At 45.3% G+C, this 20272-nt stretch overlaps 1 protein-coding gene across 1 annotated transcript in view; it reads left to right on the forward strand.

Annotated features, from left to right (window-relative positions):
- Positions 1-15121, forward strand: part of F9 (coagulation factor IX) — a gene marked incomplete at its 3' end in the record, with an annotated part of 32484 nt that extends 17363 nt beyond the window's left edge. Inside the window, exons 5-8 of the mRNA XM_084258854.1 lie at positions 2874-3002; positions 5020-5225; positions 13711-13825; positions 14574-15121. Coding sequence (XP_084114980.1) covers positions 2874-3002; positions 5020-5225; positions 13711-13825; positions 14574-15121 — 998 coding nt within the window. The remainder of the gene's footprint in view (positions 1-2873; positions 3003-5019; positions 5226-13710; positions 13826-14573) is intronic.
- Positions 15122-20272: the final 5151 nt, after the last annotated feature.

Genomic DNA, 20272 nt, shown 5'->3' on the forward strand with positions numbered 1-20272 from the left:
AGGTATCAGCTATCATCACTCACTTCTTAAAATGAATTTGTGGTCTTTTTTTTTTAAGTTTCCCATGTTTTTTGTTTGTTTTTAAAGATTTATTTATTTATTTATACATGCACTGGGTACAGTCAGAGGTGTGGGAGGGTGAGAGAATTCACCAGAGCCAGAGCAGGGAGCAGAGCAGGCAGAAGGACCGAAGTACACTGCTGAGGGGAGCAGCGGGCGGCAGGAGAGGTCTGTTGTGCCATGTGGGACCCTCCTCCGGTGGCCGGGGAGCAGCCCGGGATCGAACCAGCGCTGCAGAGGCTGCGGGCAGCTTCGCAACCCAGCGCTCAACCGCTGCGCCACCGGGGAGGCCCTGAATTTGTGTTTTTTAATTGAAATACCATTGCTTTATGACATCCTATAAATTTCATGTTTGTATCACTAAGATTCATCGGGTACATCTACTCCATTACAGTCACCAAGAAAAGTGCAATTCCAGCTTCACCACACCTCTGGTCCTTGTACCCATCCCCTTTCCTCCTTCACTTCTGGTAATAACTTATTGGTCTTATAGCCCAAAAGTGTATTTTTGTTTTATCTAGTTCATTTATTTGTGTTCTCTATATACCACATGTGAGTGAAATCATACGGTGTTTATCTTTTTCTTTCTGACTTATCTCACTGGGCATAATGCCCCCCTAGGTCCATCCGTGTTGTTGCCAATGGCAGGTTTTCATCCTTTTTGTAGCTGAATAACATTCCATCGTGTACGTACACCATGTCATCTCTATCCACTCATCTGCTGATGGGCACTTAGGTTGTTTTCAGTTCTTGGCTGTTGTAAATAATGCTGTAATAAACATGGGGGTGCATAGATCTCTTCAAATTCATGTTTCTGTGTTTTTGTTTGTTTTTCACTTTTATTTTTTATTTAGAATTTATAATTATATTTTATTTATATTTTACATCATTCTTCCTTTTTGTACAATGCATGCTTTCTCCTCTCTGGTGTAGTCCCTGTAAAATTCCCACCACCAATTCACCCGTGCACCATCACCATAATCCCTTGTGTAAGATCATATTCCCCCCCCCTGTTGTGATCCCTCTCCCTCCCCTGCAGAGTGTTTCTGATTAATAGTTGCCTGTTAATTTTGGGTTTTAATTTATTATAATTATTTTTTCCTGGTCCCTTATATTGTTCCCCTTCATTCCTCCTATAAGTGAAACCATCTGATGTTTATCTTTTTCTTTCTGATTTATTTCACTGAGCATAATCCCTTCCAGCTCCATTCATGTTACTGTGAATGGCATGAGTTTATCTTTTTTGAATGCTAAGTAATATTCCATCATGTACCATTATGTACCACATCTTCTTGATCCAGTCATCTGTTTTGAGGCATCTGGATTGTTTCCATATCTTACCTATTGTAAATAGTGCTGCAGTAAACATAGAGGTGCAGGTGCCCTTTTGAATTAATGTTTTTGTGTCCTTTGGGTAGATTCCTAGGAGTGGAATTGCTGGGTCATATGGAAGCTCTCTTTTTAGGTAATAATCCAGAAATGAGATAACTGAATCATATGAAATCTCAGTTTGGAATCTCTTGAGGTACCTCCCTAGTGCTTTCCACAATGGCTTCTCCACATCCTCTACCTTCTCTCACATCCTCTCCAGCACTTGTTTCCTGTTCTTTGGATGGCAGCTATTCTCACACGTGTGAGGCGGTATCTCTTTGTTGTTTTGATTTCCATTTCTCTGATGATAAGTGATGATGAACATCTTTTCATGGGCCTACTGGCCATCTGTGTGTCATCCATGGAGAAGTGGTCACTCATGTTCAAGCTGCCCATGTTCCAAGTACCCTAATAACTGACAATTTCTATTGAAAGCAGTATTGCTGTTGAGCATGGAGATAAGGGGGAAGGTGTCTGATACTCAACTCTGCTCATGTGATGCTCTAGAAACAGAAACAGTACCATGGGCAGAGACAGTTTCTCATAATGCAGCAGGTGTCCTGCTAGTTCCTGTTATTGAAACTGCATAGGACAAACAAGGGGAAAGCACAGTAATTAGAAAACACAAAATAAAATGGTAGGATCAAGTCAAATGTATCAGGGGTCACAATGTGAATTGGGGTTACTGATCATTTTCAGTCCACAGTTAAAAATCTAATCATCTACTGTTGACAAGAGAGATACCTAAAACAAAATTATTCCAGGAGGCTAAGGTTCACAAACAGACAACACTAGTTCACTGTGAAAAGTTGGGGTAATGTTTATCTAGGATGTGAGGAAAGTTGACTGGGAATTCAACATTAACACATGATTTGCTATTCAAAGTTTGCATTGTTACAGTACAAATTCACTCACATGACTGGTCCTTTCAATAACTGTTCAAGGTAGACACTGTAAATATTATCCAATCCTATAAATCATTTTTTTAAAGTTGGGGCAATGGTAACCTTGGAAAGGAGGAAGCTAGCCATGTCTGGAAGGTAGCATCGGGTAAGCTAGGGTTGATATTGATCTGTTTCATGCTCAAATAGGCATCTTTGCTTGGGGAAAATTCATGCCAGCATTCCAAGTACTTTTGTGAACATACTTTATATTTTAATAAACAGTTGTTTTCTTAATATTGCAGTAGCCCATGATTTAGTGAAGGTAGATTAGTCAAACCTTCAGTTTTACGCCAAATCAAATCTAGCACTGCCAACATTTTTATGTCTTTTTAAGGATTTTATCTGACCTGTCTTTTGACTTCACACTCAAGGTTCCCCAGATTCTCTCCGTGAATGCCCCTAGCTTAGATCTGGTCTATCTGTGACTCGGTAGTTTCAAGTATTTTTTAGAAATACACGTTAAATGATGCTATTACCTTTGACTTTGCTTTCTTGCAGATGCGACATGCAGCATTAAGAATGGCAGATGCAAGCAGTTTTGTAAAAAGGGCGCTGATAACAAGGTGGCTTGTTCCTGCACAGCGGGGTACCAGCTCGCAGCTGACCAAAGGTCCTGTGAACCAGCAGGTCAAATTGAAATACTTTTCTTCTTAAGCTCAGAAACAGTCTCCAAATCTGTATTTGAACCTTCAGAATTTTAACTAGCCTATATAACTTTAATCCCTGTTTTCTATTTCCTCTTGAAATCACAGAAAAAAATAGCAGCGATTAATTTTACAAATTGCATCATCATTTGAAGTAGAGATTCTATCACTGGAATCTCTACCATCTGAATTCTTTCTTATATCTCCAATATTTTCTCTGACTTTCATATCATGAAGCAATTGATTTGTGTATAGGTCATTGTAATTCAGCAAGTCAAATTAATGGAGTAATCCTGGAACAGAAAAGATATATAAATGATTGACTGGCAAAGTGATGTCCTGCCCTTGGGTCTTGGCTCAGCTCCATGTAAGGCTGGTGCCGACACCCATCTATTTTAAGATGTGCCAGGCTTATCAACACGGTCAAGTTATACAGCTGTAGACAACGCAAAGCTTCCCTGTCATGTCAACCAGGCCACCATGTTGGCAGGGAACTGGTACAACCAGAACATGTCCTCCACACTCATCCTGCTCTTCTTTGAAAATGTGAGCAGTGGAAACTTTGATAAAGAAAAAAAAAGTAGGCTCTGAGGAGCAATTATATTTGATAAATCAGGGGCCTTTTTGAAAGAAACTAGATACCATTTCTTTTACATTTCCCAAGTCTGATATCTTATTTAAGTGGTACGTGAAGCCATGCACCCTTCCTCAGCTAGATACCTATCTCAGCCATGCATGCAGCAGAGGAAATTAAAGAAAGGACCAGAAGCCAAGGGTATACAAGCTGCAACTGAAATGAAGAGCATCTAATTGCTTCAACGGCCTGCCTGCCTGTCCTTCTACTTAGTTCTTCACATACATTGCTCCAAAGCCAGCCTACCTTGGAAGGAACATGAGGCGTATGCACACATGTGCCAGCATGCATTATGTCTGTGTATTTTAACCTTGAAAACCTAACTTCCAGTGTAGACGGATGACACAGTAGCTAAATCTTTCTATATTATAAGAGAAAAAAAAAAAAACACTGAGCACCACCTCCAACTATTAAGTGTTACATTTGAATACAGCCTTAGCTTTAGCAGAATAAGTAGGTCAAGCCTAAAATAAGCTTTTCTGCCTTTCAATAGTAATGGTTCCTTTTCTCTAGCCATTGTTGATGATTTATATTTTTACATAAGTATTTTGAACTAATTTCCTGTTTTCCCTACCACTTGCTGTCTTCATGATACTTTGCTGCAGCTGGTTGCTATAGAAATGTCTGTTATAAGGAATGTGGCTGGAAGGATAGTGAAAAATGAAAATGAAATGTGAGGTGACTTTGCTTGACTACAAATTTCCATTCTTGATGTCCCCAATATATCAGTAGACAACAGAAGGAAATAAACCAAGTCAAGGTAAAATAGTGATCTGTTTCCCAGGTGGATGTGGCTGTCCCAATCATATTAGTAATATATTTGGCTAATATCTGACAGCCAGGTAATTAACTCACAACGATCCATCCCCAACAGGTACCTTAAATCCATTTTAGAGTCTAGTCTACAAAATTGGACAGAAGTCCCACTGACCTAATTCTAAAGTTAAAGTTATAGGACACCAATCACCAGACTTCCATTTAGGGACAGCACTTGAGAGTAAGACTTTTTAGTAAAGAAACTAAACAGAAAGTCATTCGACTTTATAAAATCTTTCTAAATTTGATTCTGGAACACCTGTTCCATATCTGTAAAGATGATGGATTCCTGAGCCAAATGTTCTCTTCATGGAGGCCTTGAAAACTTTCCATGAAAATAATGCAATTAACCTTTTAGTTTGAGACTATAGCCATTGATTAGATTTTTTTTTTTTTAATATGGATGGGCCTGCTTCTCAGAAGCGACAAGGATGGGCCTCATTCTCAGAAGTGACCAGGATGGGTCTCATTCTCGATTTCTGGAATAATACATGTTCTGTTTGCCAATGAGAAATATCAGAATACTAATTTTTTAAAATTGTTTTTCTAGTGCCATTTCCATGTGGAAGAGTTTCTGTCCCAAACATTCCTGTGAAACTTACACGGGCTGAGAGTTTTTCTTACGACATAGATGACGAAAATTCTACTGAAGCTATAACAATTCTGAATAACGTCACTCAAAGCAATCAATCATCTGAAGACTTGACTCGAGTTGTTGGTGGAAAAAACGCCAAACCAGGTCAATTCCCTTGGCAGGTACTCTATTTGGACAGTATGTCAAAACTAGAGCTTCAGGAAAGGGACAGGCCAGGTGGGAGGCCGGTGGTTAGGACACTGGACAGCACCATCAGGGCGAGAGAGGAGTTTATGCAAGTTTCAGCATTAAGCATTATCAGGTGTCAAGAGGTGGGCAGCTACAGAAAGAGAAGTCCAGGGCCAGCTATCATACAAGGTCAAGGACAGTCTGGCATCAAAGGTCCTCCATCACCCTTTCCTTGAGCAAGTCCTCTTGGGCTAGCCACTCTAACTATGCTTTCATTCTGTTTTACATGCATGTATTCCAAAAGAAGCATCAAGGAGGTCTAGATGTGGGGTCACAGGTACTGGGGTTCAGGGTACTACTTCAGCAACAGCCTTTGAGAGAACTGCCAAGAAACAGAAAGTCTCTAGTTCCAGGGCAAACTGGATCACTCTGAAGAGAGTTTTAAAAGACAAGTAGGAAGGATGAAGGCTAGCACTGGTTACTGGGACTAGAATGTGAGATAGGGGCTTGGTCCAATGCTGTGCTTCTCAAAGGGTGGTAGCCTCAAATCACGTCAGAACTTAAGAATGTGATGTTCACGCTACACCACCAATCTACTGAGGCAGAAGCTCTGGGGGCGGGACCCAACAATCTGGGTGATTCTGATGCATGCTTCAATTTGAAACCCAGTGGTCCAAAGGAAGCAGACTTGTGATAGAACACCAAACAGCAGACTCCTGGCACCTACTTCCACATTTCTCCAGGTGCAAGCTACAGACAACCCTCAAGAGAACCACCATATATATGCACACTTTAGCAATGACAGCCAAGAGCTAGATTTGTAGTCAAACCTGGACTGTAACTGAGCCTGTGTGATTCCACCGAGGAAAGGGGTAGCCCCAGAAGTGAGGAGCAGGGTTGGTCCTTACCCCAACTATGCTGTCCCATAAGGTAACAAGTAGCCACACATGTTACAAGTAGCTATTTAGATAGCCATTTAGATAGCCATCGAAATTAACTATCCTTCAACAAAATTAAAAATGCATCTCCTCAGTCACACCCGGGCACAACAGCCCCAGGTGGCTAGCGCCTTGGACGGCATGATTACAGAACATTTCCATCATGTCAGAAAGTTCGTCTAACATAAAACTCTCTAGTAGCCACAATCATATGATTCTGTAGGAATTCTGAGGGTGCCTCACTCTGAAATAGTTTTTACTGAGGTTTGGGCCTTTGCCATCAGAATCCAACAGCTTTAAAGACTTTTCAGTCATCAAACAAGGCACAATTTAAGCCAGAATCCCTGCGTTTAACGCCAATGGAAGTTGCTGAGATTAGTTACATATCTATCCAGTACTCTTGGGAGGTGGGGACTGGCAGGTACTGTGGAGAATGGGACGAAAGGGTGGAGGGCCATCACAACCAAGACTTTATACTCTCCTTTTTGACCCTTGCTTTGGTTGAATTTGATCTTATGGCAAATAAGATCCACCGTATGTTCCTTTCCAACCCCCGCCCCCACCCGCGGCATCCTACTGGTGCTTCCTCCCTCTGCCGCCATCACCCCTGCTGTCACTCATCACCTCTTTATGCTCCTTCAGTCCTCCAAAGACTGACCTCCTCCATCGACCTTTCCTTGAACGAGTCCTCTTGGGCTAGCCACTCCAACTATGCTTTTTTATTTCATTCTGTTTTACATCCATGTATTGAATTCTCTGTTGAATTTTACTATTTGCTTTCTTGCACATTTTCATTCACTATGTACCAACTTCAGTGGATTAGCTGGTTAGAACAAAGATCTTACAGTATACCGATTCTCTTCCTTGGGCTTGTGGCACGTAGAGAGAGGGGTGCAGGAACCCAGGGGAGCTGCATTAACTAAGAACTTGACTTCTCTTTAAAAAAAAAAAAAAAAAAAAAAAGGACTAAGAAAAATTGCCAGGACGCAGGCATTGTGGGTTTAGCATTGACCCCTTGTGGCCTTCGCATTGTTCCCTTGTCATCCCAGAACTGAAGTGGCAAATACAGTCATGTGATGAGGGCTTAAAAAAAGGGGTGGGGGGAAGTAATTAAGTCCCAATTTCGTCACATCCTCTCTCACTTCCCCACTGGCCCCCTTTAAACCTGAAGCTTGCTGGTTTTAACAACATCGATTTTAATAACGCAAGCATTCGCTGAAAGAAATTTTAGGAACTCTAGCAAGCTATTTTTTTTTTTTCTTTTAAGCATGAGATGGAAGCAGTTTTACCACGAGGAGAAGATATAAATGATAAATATTTTCAATCTTCTCATGTTCTCACTGCAAGCTCAGAGCAAGTGCACCTTTTCTTCTTTCCCATCAACTCTGGCTAAGACCCTTCGCAGTGTTCCACGTCGCTCCTCCACAGCTGTGCACGTGCACCTGTGCATGTCACTCCTAGCTCCCCCCTAGGAACGAAGATTCCTGCCCAGAGGTACAAAGCACGAGATTGTGCGCCTTCCCGAAGGCGTAGAGCTGAACGACTTCCTCCGGGGTTAAGACCCCGTCATCCTTCTGCAGTGTTTCCTTTGTGACCTGCCAACTGGCCCTCCACACACCTCCACCCAGTTTCTCACCAAAGGTTACTGGTTTCAAAAACAACAGCTAGACTGTGTGTCCGAAAGTCCCATTTAGACAAAGGGGAAACCGGAAATGAAACCCACTAGAATGTCTTCCCACTGGTGGGAGCGGGCCCCGCCTCGTCCCTTTCCCCCTGCGGGGCGGGAAGCCTGGGTGGGCCCGCGGGCCAGACCTCAGTGCACCTGCTGCGGGCGAGCCGTCCAGGGGAGGCCAGCAGCAGCCGGACTGGCACGCGCCAAAGCGTCCTCTGCGGCTCTGAGGCAGGAAATACTGTTTAGCCACGTCACCCAGAGCAGCGTGGCTCAAAACACCACCCCTTGACAGACAGCGGTGAAGTGGGGGACACAGTGAGCGCTGGGGGAAGACCTCCGGCTCAGAGCCCCGGGAGCTCCCTCCCACTGCGAGTAAGTGCGGGGTGAAGGACTGGGCATGGACTAGAAAAGGTTTAGGTGCGCTGTGTGCAGAGCTAAAGGGCCACGGCGGGGAGACGACTTTTTCTTGGTGGACTTGGGGGAAAGTGAGAGGCCGGCGACTCGGCGGGGTTAAGCAAGGCCTGGCGAGCACGTAGGTTACGGGAGCGCAGCAGCTCTGGGGGCAGACGCTGGCTGAACAACTGCTTGGGGCTTTGTGGACTCTCAAGAGCTGCTGCATCGCTGGGGCCAGTCGGGGCTGGACAGATCACCCGGGGGTGGAGGGGTGTCCAGGGCACTGAGTCACCTGGCGGCAGAGTCGTGCCAGCTGGGGGCGGCTCCCCTCCAGTGCAGCCTCGAGCCCCAGAAGGGGGATGCGCTCCTTCCACGGGGCTCACTGGCGACCCAGTTCATTTCTTAGCTTATTCTAGAGCTTCTGTCCAATTCATGGAGCCGGAAGCCAGGCCGCGGCCATGCCAAGCTCGCCACAGAGGCTTCCCAGAAGCCCCTGCGACCCGACCCGCTCCTTCTCCTCCCCACCCCAAGCCCAGGGCGTAGGCGGTCGTGGAGGGAGAAGCCGTGGCGCTTCCACGAGGTCTGTTGCGTGCCCTCTAGTGGAAACAGAAAGGCTGTCTCTGCATCGTTAGCAGAGTAGGACGCTGGAACAAGACATACAGCCAGAGCGAAGCGATGACACTTTGAAACATTCCAGAAAGAAAGGGCAATAGCAATGCCTATGCTGCTACGTTACCTTCAGCAAGAGCTTAAGAATGAGAGCTTTGAAGATGCGATGCAGCCATGTTTTCTAGAACTTTTCGTTTGGTTTTGCCCCAGCCGTTGACGCTGCCTGCCCACAGCCTGCACATGCACAAACTTACCCCAAGGCCCCCTGGCACCTCTCCTGCACAGGGTTAGGGTCTCACTGGCCCTGAAAGCCAAGTACCTGGTCTTTGTGTTTTGTGTTATTGTGGGCCTCAGTTTGGTATTTGCCATATTTATTCACCACGTTATAAGTTAAATATTACTCCACTATGTCTGAGAAAGAGAACACACTGGACGCAAGTAGGGAAGTGTTCCTTGTCCTTAGGTTACGTTGCGTCTCACACAGCTGTCTATTTAACCATTTTCACTGACAAAATGTTTTTGTGAAAGTCTATTCCTTATTCTATTCTTTGCTAAAACAATCTTTAAAATGCCTTGCCATTTTCCCATTCTTTGGCTTCCTCAGCTTTGGCCTGAAAGCTCTCCTTAAAAGTACCTGAGTTCTTGACCTGTAGAGCTTCACACAGAGATCCAGTCCTTTTCATTCCAGCAGGACACACCCCCAAGCAGACCGCATTCAGTTACCATATGCACGAACCAGAACTTTGGGTTTTTGTTGTTATTTTTTTGCTGGGGGCGTTAGAGTGTTCGTGGTGTGAGTGGCGAGGGAGGTGCTATTTGAAGCTCCTAAGGCAACATAAACTTTACCTACGAAAGGAAGCCCTCTATTTTTCTTAGCTCGAATGATAAAGTTCCAGTTAGGAGAAATGTAGACATGTCATCTCATCCGGCCACACAAAACTGTTTCAAATAGGACATTTTGTTTATTATTCCTGAAGATGGCTGGAGGCAATCCATTTCAATGGCTAGTCTAGTTTACCATTAAAAATCAAACCCCCACGAAGTAAGGCAGAGGGCTGAAAGAATCATTCCTGTGAGGATAACAAGCTGTCCATCCCAGAAATGGTTTTGCTTCCTCTGTGGAGAAAGAGTATGCAAATGTGGGGAAGATATTGTCAAGCTGGAGGTGGGGAGAAGAGCGGAGAAAGGTTTACTAAAATCACAGGAAAAGGCCAGCTTCAAGTTGAAAGGTTAGGATGACAATAGGGCAAAAGCTATTACCGTAGACTGGCGTTGTTAAAAAAGGGCATCCAAACAGATATGTGAACGTGTATTTTGTAGCTGCATGTGGGTGTGTTTGTTGTGGTGTGTGTGTCTGAAAGAGACGTTAGGATTTGATGCCCATGAAGGTGTTTGATCAGAACTCAGATGCCTTCTCACAAGATAGGCTTTCCCATTTTTTTTTAAGATTTTATTTATGATTATAAGAGCTGGGGTGTAGGCCAGAGGTGCTGGGGGTGAGAGGATTCACCAGAGACAGAGTGAGGAGCAGAACAGGCAGATCTACTGAAATACACTGCTGAGGGGAGCAGCAGGTGAGACAGGAGAGGTCTGCTGTGCCATGTGGGTCAGCTCCCTGGCCAGGGATGGAACTCACGGCTGTCAATAGCTTCATGGTGCTGAGACTTAACTTGCACCACCAAGGAAGCCCTGCCTTCCCATTTTTTCCTATCATTCTCCAAAGTCATGTAGTATAAGAACTTGGCCTTGGCCAAGCAGAGAGCTCTTCCCCAAATAACTAATATTTAAATAGCTGTGATTCTGAGGTAGCCAAGCAAACATTCCAAAATCAAGTCGTTTATAATATCTTTTAATACAAATATATTTTGGGACTTTTTCTTGGCAATGATATTTGCTAACATTTCTAATAGCAATCAGGGATTGGCCAAAAAAAAAAAAATGCTCTTCAGTTTTAAAAGAATGCAATAATACTTCTCAGCCATCCATATAAAGCCGTTGAAGCTCCAGGCTCCCAGCAGCAAGTTTCTGGCAAGTCAGACTAGCTGCATCACAGTCTGTGCCCTGGGGCAGTGGTCATCATTTGGTCTGGCCTAACTAGCCCAGTAAGCTCAGGTCTGTCCAACTCCCCCTAAAAAGGAGACACACCATTATATCATTGCATATGAATTCTTCTCTCCAGTTACTTGTATCCAGTTGTAAAGAACCAGTCTCCCCAAATTTGCCTGCGGATGAAAGGCACCTGGGGTCAAGGTCAACTTCATGAGCTTGTGAGTGGGACACTTGCACAGGACCCTGCACTTGGCTAGATCATGTATTTGGAGTCCAGTGCTTCGCATTTGAGTTTTGTTGCCCAAGCCTTGTGAGACAACTGAGCATGTGCTGGGGACGGGGCACCCTGAATCCCTGCAGTCTCACCTCTCACCACCTCCAGGGAATGAGTTCCTGACGTCATGCTTCCCTGTCCCCTGGCACTTTGGCCAGCCCAGCTGCCCCCTCTCCATACCTGCCCTATGACCACTGCCATTCCCCAACTCGTGGCACCCCGGCACGCTCCCCTTCTCATTGCCACCCAGCTACTGGCGTTGCCCTCCTGCACGTACACAGGGAGGGCTCAGGCTCTGTGCTCACAGCCTAGGCCATCTTGGCAGGGGGCATGGCCGCATGGCATCTCAGGGCCAGGAATGCGTCACTGCACTTTGAAGGTGAACACCCATCACCTTCCCAGGTATCCAGCATGTCCTGGCTAGGAAGTTCCAGCCCCTTAGGAATCACTCCTCCACTGCTGACCGCTGCTGTGGGCCGGGGGGAAGGGAGAGCACCTTGCCTTACCCGTCCCCCTGCTGCAAGGCAGTGGCTGGTGGAAAGGGGACCTGACAGCCAAAGGATATGTGCATGCAAAATTGTAGAGTGCAGCCCACAGGCACAGGTGAGGATCTGCATTCTGCAGCCAATACCCATGTCTGAGGGACACAACATTAAATAGCAACTTAAAAACACCACAATAGGTTGCAAGAAGAAAGGGGTAAGTTTTGTATCTTAGTATCTTCAACAGTATTTTTTGCCTGTCTTTGGAACCAAGGGCCTGTATTTTCATTTTGCAGTGAACCCAAAACATTATGTAGCCAGATCTGCCTGGACTGAGCACTTTGAAAATATAAAGGTCACCACACCTTAGAAATTCTGAAGCAGATTTCTCAAACACAGAGATCTTCATTTTCTCACATCCCTCGCCCAAATATTCTGATTATAACTGGGTGGGTCCCCAAGTCCGCATCTGGCAAACTTCCCCAATCAGTCTCCAGCAATTGGTCCACAGGCCATACTTGGAGCAATCCTGGGTGCGCAGGAGTAGGGAGTTTGTAGCCAGCAAGGCTAGGGTTGCCTCCCAGCTTCACCAGGAGCTAGGCTCAGGGCACTTAACAGGTCTATGGACCCTTGCTTCGCTCATCTACAAAGGACAATATTACTATCTCTCCACAAAGTGTTCATTATGAAATGTACCTGGAATATTTAGTACAATGATCACTGCCCATCACAAGCAACCAATATGTATTTGAAAAAATAAGATTGTTCAATCTGAGTGGGAGGTACACTGGTGTTTATTATATGATTGTTGAGCTTTCCTATATTTTGACAACTTTTCAAAATGAAAAACAACAGCTAGCGTGAGCAGGGAAGCTAGACACTGGGAAGAAGATGGACGTGGCAAGAAGCCAGCACCATGGGTCTCCAGCGAGGAGGCTAGTGCTTCAGTCTCTAGGACTTAGTAAGTGTTCAGTAAATTGAATTCAGGACAAAGAGAACCCCACTAGAGCGTGCCCCAAGGCCTTTCCCTGACTCACCCGTAGAGGGGCCGATCCCCACTTTTTGAATGGATTTTTGCCTGGGGCTGTGTGTGCTTTCCTGAAAGGGCCGCTGCTCCCAGAGCTCGCGAGTTCCCATGGAGGGTTTACCAAATGCTGAGTGCGCCCTCTCGTGTTCACACTTCTCAGCGCTCTTCCTCAAGAGGGGATGGAGGCCCTTGTTCATTGCAAGTGAAATTCTCCAAGTTGATCTAGGTGTGAGGGTGACAAAAACATGCGTGGTCTCCTCTGAGGGCGCAGATTATAGCCAGAGAACTGTATTTCCTGATACCTAATTAATGACTAGGTTCAAAGCAGCGCCCGAAAACCTTTTTACTTTACTCTCAATTCAAGCACAGATAAGTAGACCTTTTAGGGCAAAGCAGCTCACCTATCCAGGTAGGGGGTGTGGGGTGTGGCCAGGGGAGAGTGGACGGGACGTGAGCCCTGCCTCTCACTGGCGGCCGGGACGGCCTTGAGCACAGCCCTTAAGGAATCCATCAGTTTCATCTCTTAATATTCCGGTATGGGAAAGCTTTGAAAAGACATTCTAGCAAACTCAGTCCTTTTTCTCTTTCGAATGATCTGTATCAAGATTTCCTCGTGCAGGGACCAGAGACTCAGTAATAACTATTGATGCCCAGGAGTGAAGTCAGTGCATTCTGGAATGTTCCTGCGTGTCCCCGTGAAGCAATTCCTGCTCTCTGAGACTGTGATTCACCCACAAAAGGAATCCCAGTGTGGGGGCCAACAAAGGCAGGCACTCCTTCGTGGCTGCCTCATCGAGAGCGCCCCCTGGCGCTCACTGCCCCTTCCCGTCAAGATAGTTACAGAAACGGCTCTTTGGATGGTGGAAACACTCTCCTTCCCCTTCCCCCTGCAAAGCTGACACTTTCCAGAAACACTCCAGTTCTGCCAGCACCTATAAGCCAAGTTTTTGCCCACTCCTATAAACAGCACACACATTTATTTCGTTCTGAATCAAATCTAGTATGTAGTAAGACTCATAATTTTGTTTGCACAGGTCCTTTTGAATGGAAAAATCGATGCCTTCTGTGGCGGTTCCATCATTAATGAGAAATGGGTCGTCACAGCGGCCCACTGTATCGAACCCGGAGTGAACATCACGGTTGTGGCAGGTAAAAATGCTAAGGGCTGGCACTCTGCAGCAGCGCTAGCTGTATCTTCCATCTCTTCGGTGTACTTTATCAAGGTCTCATAGGACCGCTGTGAAATAATTTGGCTAGTGCTGGAGGGACCAACTTGTGCCATCCTCCATGCCGCCAGGATCTGGTGGTGGACCTTTATTAGCACTCACCTCACTGGGGTTCAATCGTTACTGATGTGTCCACATCCCCATCAGACCACACCTTCCCAAAAGCCATGCCTACCACTGATTTTTGTATCTCGAAACCTGGCACAACCTGTAGCAGATCCTTGGCCAACATTTGAGTGAAAGACTAAATGAATACATTGTTTCTGCTCAAAACACGGGGTCAAAATCCTTGAAATTGGAGAAGTATCGAGTAATTCATGAGAAGTAAATTCGTAATCGCCTGTGAAGAGCATAAGTCTTGTAACAGCCCAAATGGACAGGACCGTCTCCTTTTGATGGCCCTGAATGGTCTTGCGGCCCTCATGATACTTCCCCAGAAGCATAACAATAAGACTGGGGTCCTTGACACTTCGCTACCAACTGATTCAGGAATGCAGAGCGCACACTTGGAAAATCTGTTTATGTGAAAGACTATTTGTGTCTAAAGAGAAGTTTATTTTCAGTAAGTGAACATAAGCTGCCAGTTAAGTACAGGATGTCGGGTGGGCTTCTAGCAAATGTGCTTCTTTATGGAAAAGACTGTGACTGAAAAAGAAATTTATTTTCAATAGGTGAATATAATACGGAGAAGATGGAAAATACGGAGCAAAGGAGAAATGTCATCCGAGCTATTCCTCACTACAGCTACAACGCAAGCATCAATAAGTACAGCCACGACATTGCCCTTCTGGAACTGGATAAACCCTTAACCCTAAACAGCTATGTAACACCTATTTGTGTTGCTAACAAGGAATACACGAACATCTTCCTCAAATTTGGATCAGGGTATGTGAGCGGCTGGGGGAGAATCTTCAACAGGGGCAGATCAGCTTCGGTTCTTCAGTATCTTAAGGTTCCGCTGGTTGACCGAGCCACGTGCCTCCGGTCCACAAAGTTCACCATCTATAACAACATGTTCTGTGCCGGCTACCATGAGGGAGGTAAAGACTCGTGCCAAGGGGATAGTGGGGGACCCCACATTACTGAAGTGGAAGGCATCAGTTTCTTAACCGGAATTATTAGCTGGGGTGAAGAGTGTGCGGTGAAAGGGAAATATGGAATCTATACCAAGGTGTCGCGCTATGTCAACTGGATTAAGGAAAAAACAAAGCTCACTTAAAGAAAAAAATATTTTCAAGCTTGAATGAGTAATGTTCTTGCTCTTTACAGGGAGAAGTTGATCTAGAATTCATATTTACTAGAATAAATAGATTAGAAAATGTGATCACTGGAAAAATATAACATCGTAGGAAATCTTAACCGGATCCAGCCCTTGACAAAATGATGAAGTTAAATTCTTTTTCCTGCCCATCAGCAGCACCTTCCTGATTCTCCCTCCTCAGCAACATTCCATGTTCCAGATTTTTCTTGCTTCTCCCACCAAACATTAATATTCATTAGCTCTGTAATCCAGGGCATTTTGTCTAGTCCATCACAAAACTAGCACCAGCCACATAAAGGAAGAACACAGGAGCAAGTTCACACAGGACAGGTTCAAGTTCATCAGAAGCACTACTTCCCTTTCTGTACCCTTGTTCCTGTATCCATTGCCTTTCCCAACTCCTAATCCCTATGCCAGTTTTTCTCCTTGTTCCTCTCCCCACTTTTCCCTACACAGGCACTACTACCATATACAGTACTCATGTCTATCAAACCCAGACTTGCTTTTACTTTTGTCTTGGACTTGCCTTTCAGACCATAGGGATGAACGTGCCTGAAGGGCCTGGGGGGAAAGTCATGTTGTGGTAATAATGGAAGGACTGGACCTCAGAATAGTTCCCTAAGCACTTGAAATTGATATGGTAATAGACATGGTTCCATGAAGGCAAATTAGCACGACATTGTAACTAAGATAGCTAACACCACCCCCTGTCTGAAACAATGGTAACTGAAAGAGAACAGTCAGTTTACCATCTAGCACTAGTGGAGACATCCAGAAAGAATATGTCAGCAGTTTGTCCCCAGTATTGTGCAGGGCTGAAGACAATGTCACTCAGCCCCGAGAACATGAGCTCCAAGTCTCTTTACCTGGTGTACCCCACCATGGAGAGGGGTGCAGCATCTCATGAGTCATTTCCATGAACCTGCTGACTCCCCATTCTCTGGTTGGCTCCATGCTTAGCAAGCAACTGTTTGACATAATTGTGATTATAATGATATACTGAATCTTCCAGAGAATTGCTGACCAACCAACACATGTACTTCAGTCTGCTGGAAAGCTTCCCTTTATGAGTGAGTCAACTGGTATTCTGGTTCACACCTTGGCTTTTGGTGAATTTGGTCATGTGAGTCAGTCACCCTGTGTTTGAATATGTGCGGGCCAACTGACAAAATCAGGTTTGGGACCACTTTGACCCCCAAGCTGCTGCTTTCTTCAGGCCTCACTCTTACTGATTTCTTTTAAGTTATTCTAGTCAATACTGTAGTGTCAATACTCTAGTCTTTAATCTTTCAAATATGTGCATCAATAAATATATTTTTTAATTTCCCAAAAAGTGTTCCTTGTTGAATGATTCTCAGAGTACTGTCCCTACTACATCTGCCACAGCACTCAGAAGAATATGTGAGTGCCACATGACAAGGCTGACATTTCCCACTACGACCACCTGGCTTCACCTGAGGCAGCGTATATACGGTGTCCCAATAGGACAATGGTCTGGGGCCACCTGAAGCAGAATTGAGTCTAAATAGCTGCGAATTTGATCTTGGATAGTCACTGCTCATGTGGGGCTTTGATTTCTCCATTTGTATAATGATGAGATCTTGATAGGATGTTCCCCCAAAGACCCTTCTTGACCTTGATAGACCTGTTCTTTCACCCCTGTATCCAAAGAATATTCCAGGAGGGAGCACTGTGTGCCAAACATCAGTCATGTTTATTCAATTTGCATTTACATTTCTATCATCTGTGAGCAAAATAAAATCGTGTATGTAACTTGTTTTGTCAGAGCCAACCCTCCTTATTACAATAAATGTTAGCTGAATCTGAATCCCCGTTTATCCCAGAGTAGGAATTAGAATTGTATCCGGTATCATGAAAGGAGCCAGACTTAAGTAACAAGTGATGGGAATGAGTTGGCAGAAACAAACAAAAGAAATCAGTTCCCCTGTGGAGTCAGGGGTGGAATGAGAGCAGAGCCACAGGAAGGGGAATAGGAATGCATGCACTGAACGTGTGGCTACAAATTTGAATCACTAAAGGTCTATAGTCCCAGCTGCAAGGGGTGAAAGGCAGCCCCTGGTTGCCACGGAGACCACTGCTCACCAAGGCAGCAGGGGAAAGTGGCTTTCCACCTCTTGTGATTGGTCTTCCCTGTGGCAGAGGGAGGAGCCCATCAGTCTGTGATCCACCCTCATCCCCGTGCCCATGAACTTGGAAAGGAATTCACCAGGAGCCACCTGCGCGGGTTGCCTCTGCTAAACACGCGGAGCCTTTGAGCCCACCTGCGAGCCCGGCCTTCTTGACGTTCTACCTCGGGCGCTGGCAGCCACCACATAAAAATCTTTAGTGCTTTCCAAGTCACTGTCGCTACTTAACCTAAATGGGCGGCAACATGCTGCTGCAATATTGGAAGTGACAGATTCGAGTAGAACTCTCGCTGAGAGAAGAAAAGGGTGTTAACATAGCGCAGCCGCTGTAACTCGCTGTTTAAGTGTGATGGCTTTCGCTTCCCTATTAGTTGCCTTATGATGACAGAAACAAAGCACTGTCTAATTTTCTCTGTCAAAGGAGGAAAGGGTTTTGTCCCCTACTCTCCTGAACCACACAGACCAGTTTGCCAAAATGCTCCATTGTAATTTCTAAACAACTTCCAAATGCTCACAGGCCAATCTAAGAATGTGAGAGCGTCAGACTCCCTGCCCACCTAACAGAGAAGAATGGAGGCCAAGAGAAGGCCGGGCCCGAAAATACGGCAATGGCAGGGCCAGGCTAGAATTCAGCTCTCCCACCCCGCACCACACCAGTCACGTACTGTCCTTTGGAGCTCCATCCACATTTCTCAAGGCAGTTGGGGCACCCCGCATAGGGTGGGGGGCAAGCCTTTCAGCAAACCTAGGACTGAAAAGTGCCTGGGATTCTTACTCATTACTCATGCTCCACTTGGCAGACAGGTGATCAACGCAAGAACCCAACGGGTAGCCTGCGATGCTGGGTTCTGACATTCAGCCCCGCTGTGAGCACTGGGCCTTCCAGATGTGACTGTGGCTCCTGAGGCAAGTCTAGCAGTGTCATCTGGTACACAATCATTACAGCAACACCTCAGCTCGATTCTTTGCACCTGTGCTGGGTCACACCAAGCCAGCAGGCCACTCCAGATACTGTTATTTGAGGGGTAAAGAACCATGAGGCTGAGGATCCAACAGTGTAGGGAAGCTGGGTGACTGGGATGCAGACTAAAGCTGCTGGGACTGAGAAGCTGCCCTCAGCCTCTGCAGCACTGGTTCGATCCCCAGCCGCCGGCGAGGGTCCCACATGGCGCGATAGACCTCTCCTGCCACCCACTGCTCCCCTCAGCAGTGTATTTCATCAGTCTGCCTGTTCTGTTCCCTGCTCTGGCTCTGGTGAATTCTCTCACTCTCCCATGCTTCTGACTATACCCAATGCTTGTATAAATAAATGAATAAATCTTAAAAAAAAAAAATCAACATGTTCTGCAAACTATGGAAACTGCTGAAGAAGTCCCAGCAGGCAAAAGGCTGCGGACCTCTGCCCTTTCCAAGCAACCCAGGCACACAGATCACCCGACTCAGTAGCACATCAAGGCTGATCCTTTTCACCCGGCCCTTAGGATTATGATTACCTTGAGATTTCCAGAGAATTAATCTTAACATTTAATATGGATAAAGGTATCAGGAGGAAAGCGCAGCAGGCAGGTACTTTATTTAGAGAGATGATTGATAGATGATAGATGGATAAATGATAGACAGACAGATGACAAGAACAGGGCCCACACATTTCTCCACACCCTCACAGAACAATAGTAGTATTTCCACTTCCTGCACACATCATTTCACTCTAGTAGGAAGGCTTCCTCCTTGGTGGAGAGAATGGAAATAAGAACAGGGACATTCCTGATTCCACAGACTTCTTTTCATAGGGTTGGTTCATTGCAATGTTAAATATGTAGTCCTCATCTGCAGAAACGTGCCTACATAACAAACCTCCCAGATGCTATTACGCTTCAACTTTTCCAAATGCTGCAAGTTTATAGTTTCTCCAGATCAATAAGCATAAAGTGTCTTAAGTGCTGACTGCATAACAATAAGAGGGGCCTATAATTTACACATTACATGTCTTGTTGAAAGTTCTATATATAACATCTATTTTCCTCTTGGAATATATTACAAAAAATAAGCATGCATTTTCATATTAAAACTTAACTCTAAACAAACAAACTCAGTTCCAGAAGCCCAATGAAAAACGCAACAAGTCAGAGCAACTTGGTTCGTGCTTGTTAAATGAATAAACCAATATATGACTAAAATAGATGAAAAAGAGCTCTCACCACATCAGTGCAATACTCAGTCATCTAACATAGGAGTGAAATCTTCATCCTGAACACGTCTGAGGATCTGCCACAGAAAGGGGGACAGCCAAATACAGAGTGACCCCCCTGCATACGTTTCCATCCAAGGAGAGAAAGAGTTATCTCTTGGGCCTCCCTGGTGGTGCAGGGGTTAAGACGCAACCTATGAAGCAATCCGCAACCTCTGCAGCACAAGTTCGATTCCCGGCAGGCCAGGGAGAAACACACATGGCTCAGCAGACCTCTCCTGTCTCACCCGCTGCTCCCCTCAGCAGCATACTTTGGTCAATCTGCCTGTTCGGTTCCCCGCTCTGTCTCTGGTGAATCTTCTCACCCCCCCACATCTCTGGCCTGTACCCCGATTCTTGTATAAAAATAAACAAATCTTTAAAAAAAATAAAGTTATCTCTTGCTAATTTCCAAGAAATGCACCATGGTGACAGCTCTGGGGCTTTCGTCTCCAGCTGACATTGATGGCTTTTGTCTTTGTGTCCTACAGAAGGTGGATTTCTCTCTGGTCTGTGTGTTGTGGTCTCATTTCAGTAACTATTTTGCAGTAGTACCTTGTTTGTATGCTGCCAGCTCTTGACTTTCATTTGGATTTCGAGGTTTTATATGAGTCAAACTGTTCTTCTTGGCTGCAGGAATTTAAATTCTCCAGCATGCCTCCCACTATTTCCCACTATTTCCGACCACTGTGGTCTGTACTCACTTCCACTCACCATTTCCAGTCCCAGATAATG

Source organism: Talpa europaea (assembly GCF_964194135.1).
Source record: "Talpa europaea genome assembly, chromosome: X".
NCBI classification, from domain to species: domain Eukaryota; kingdom Metazoa; phylum Chordata; class Mammalia; order Eulipotyphla; family Talpidae; genus Talpa; species Talpa europaea.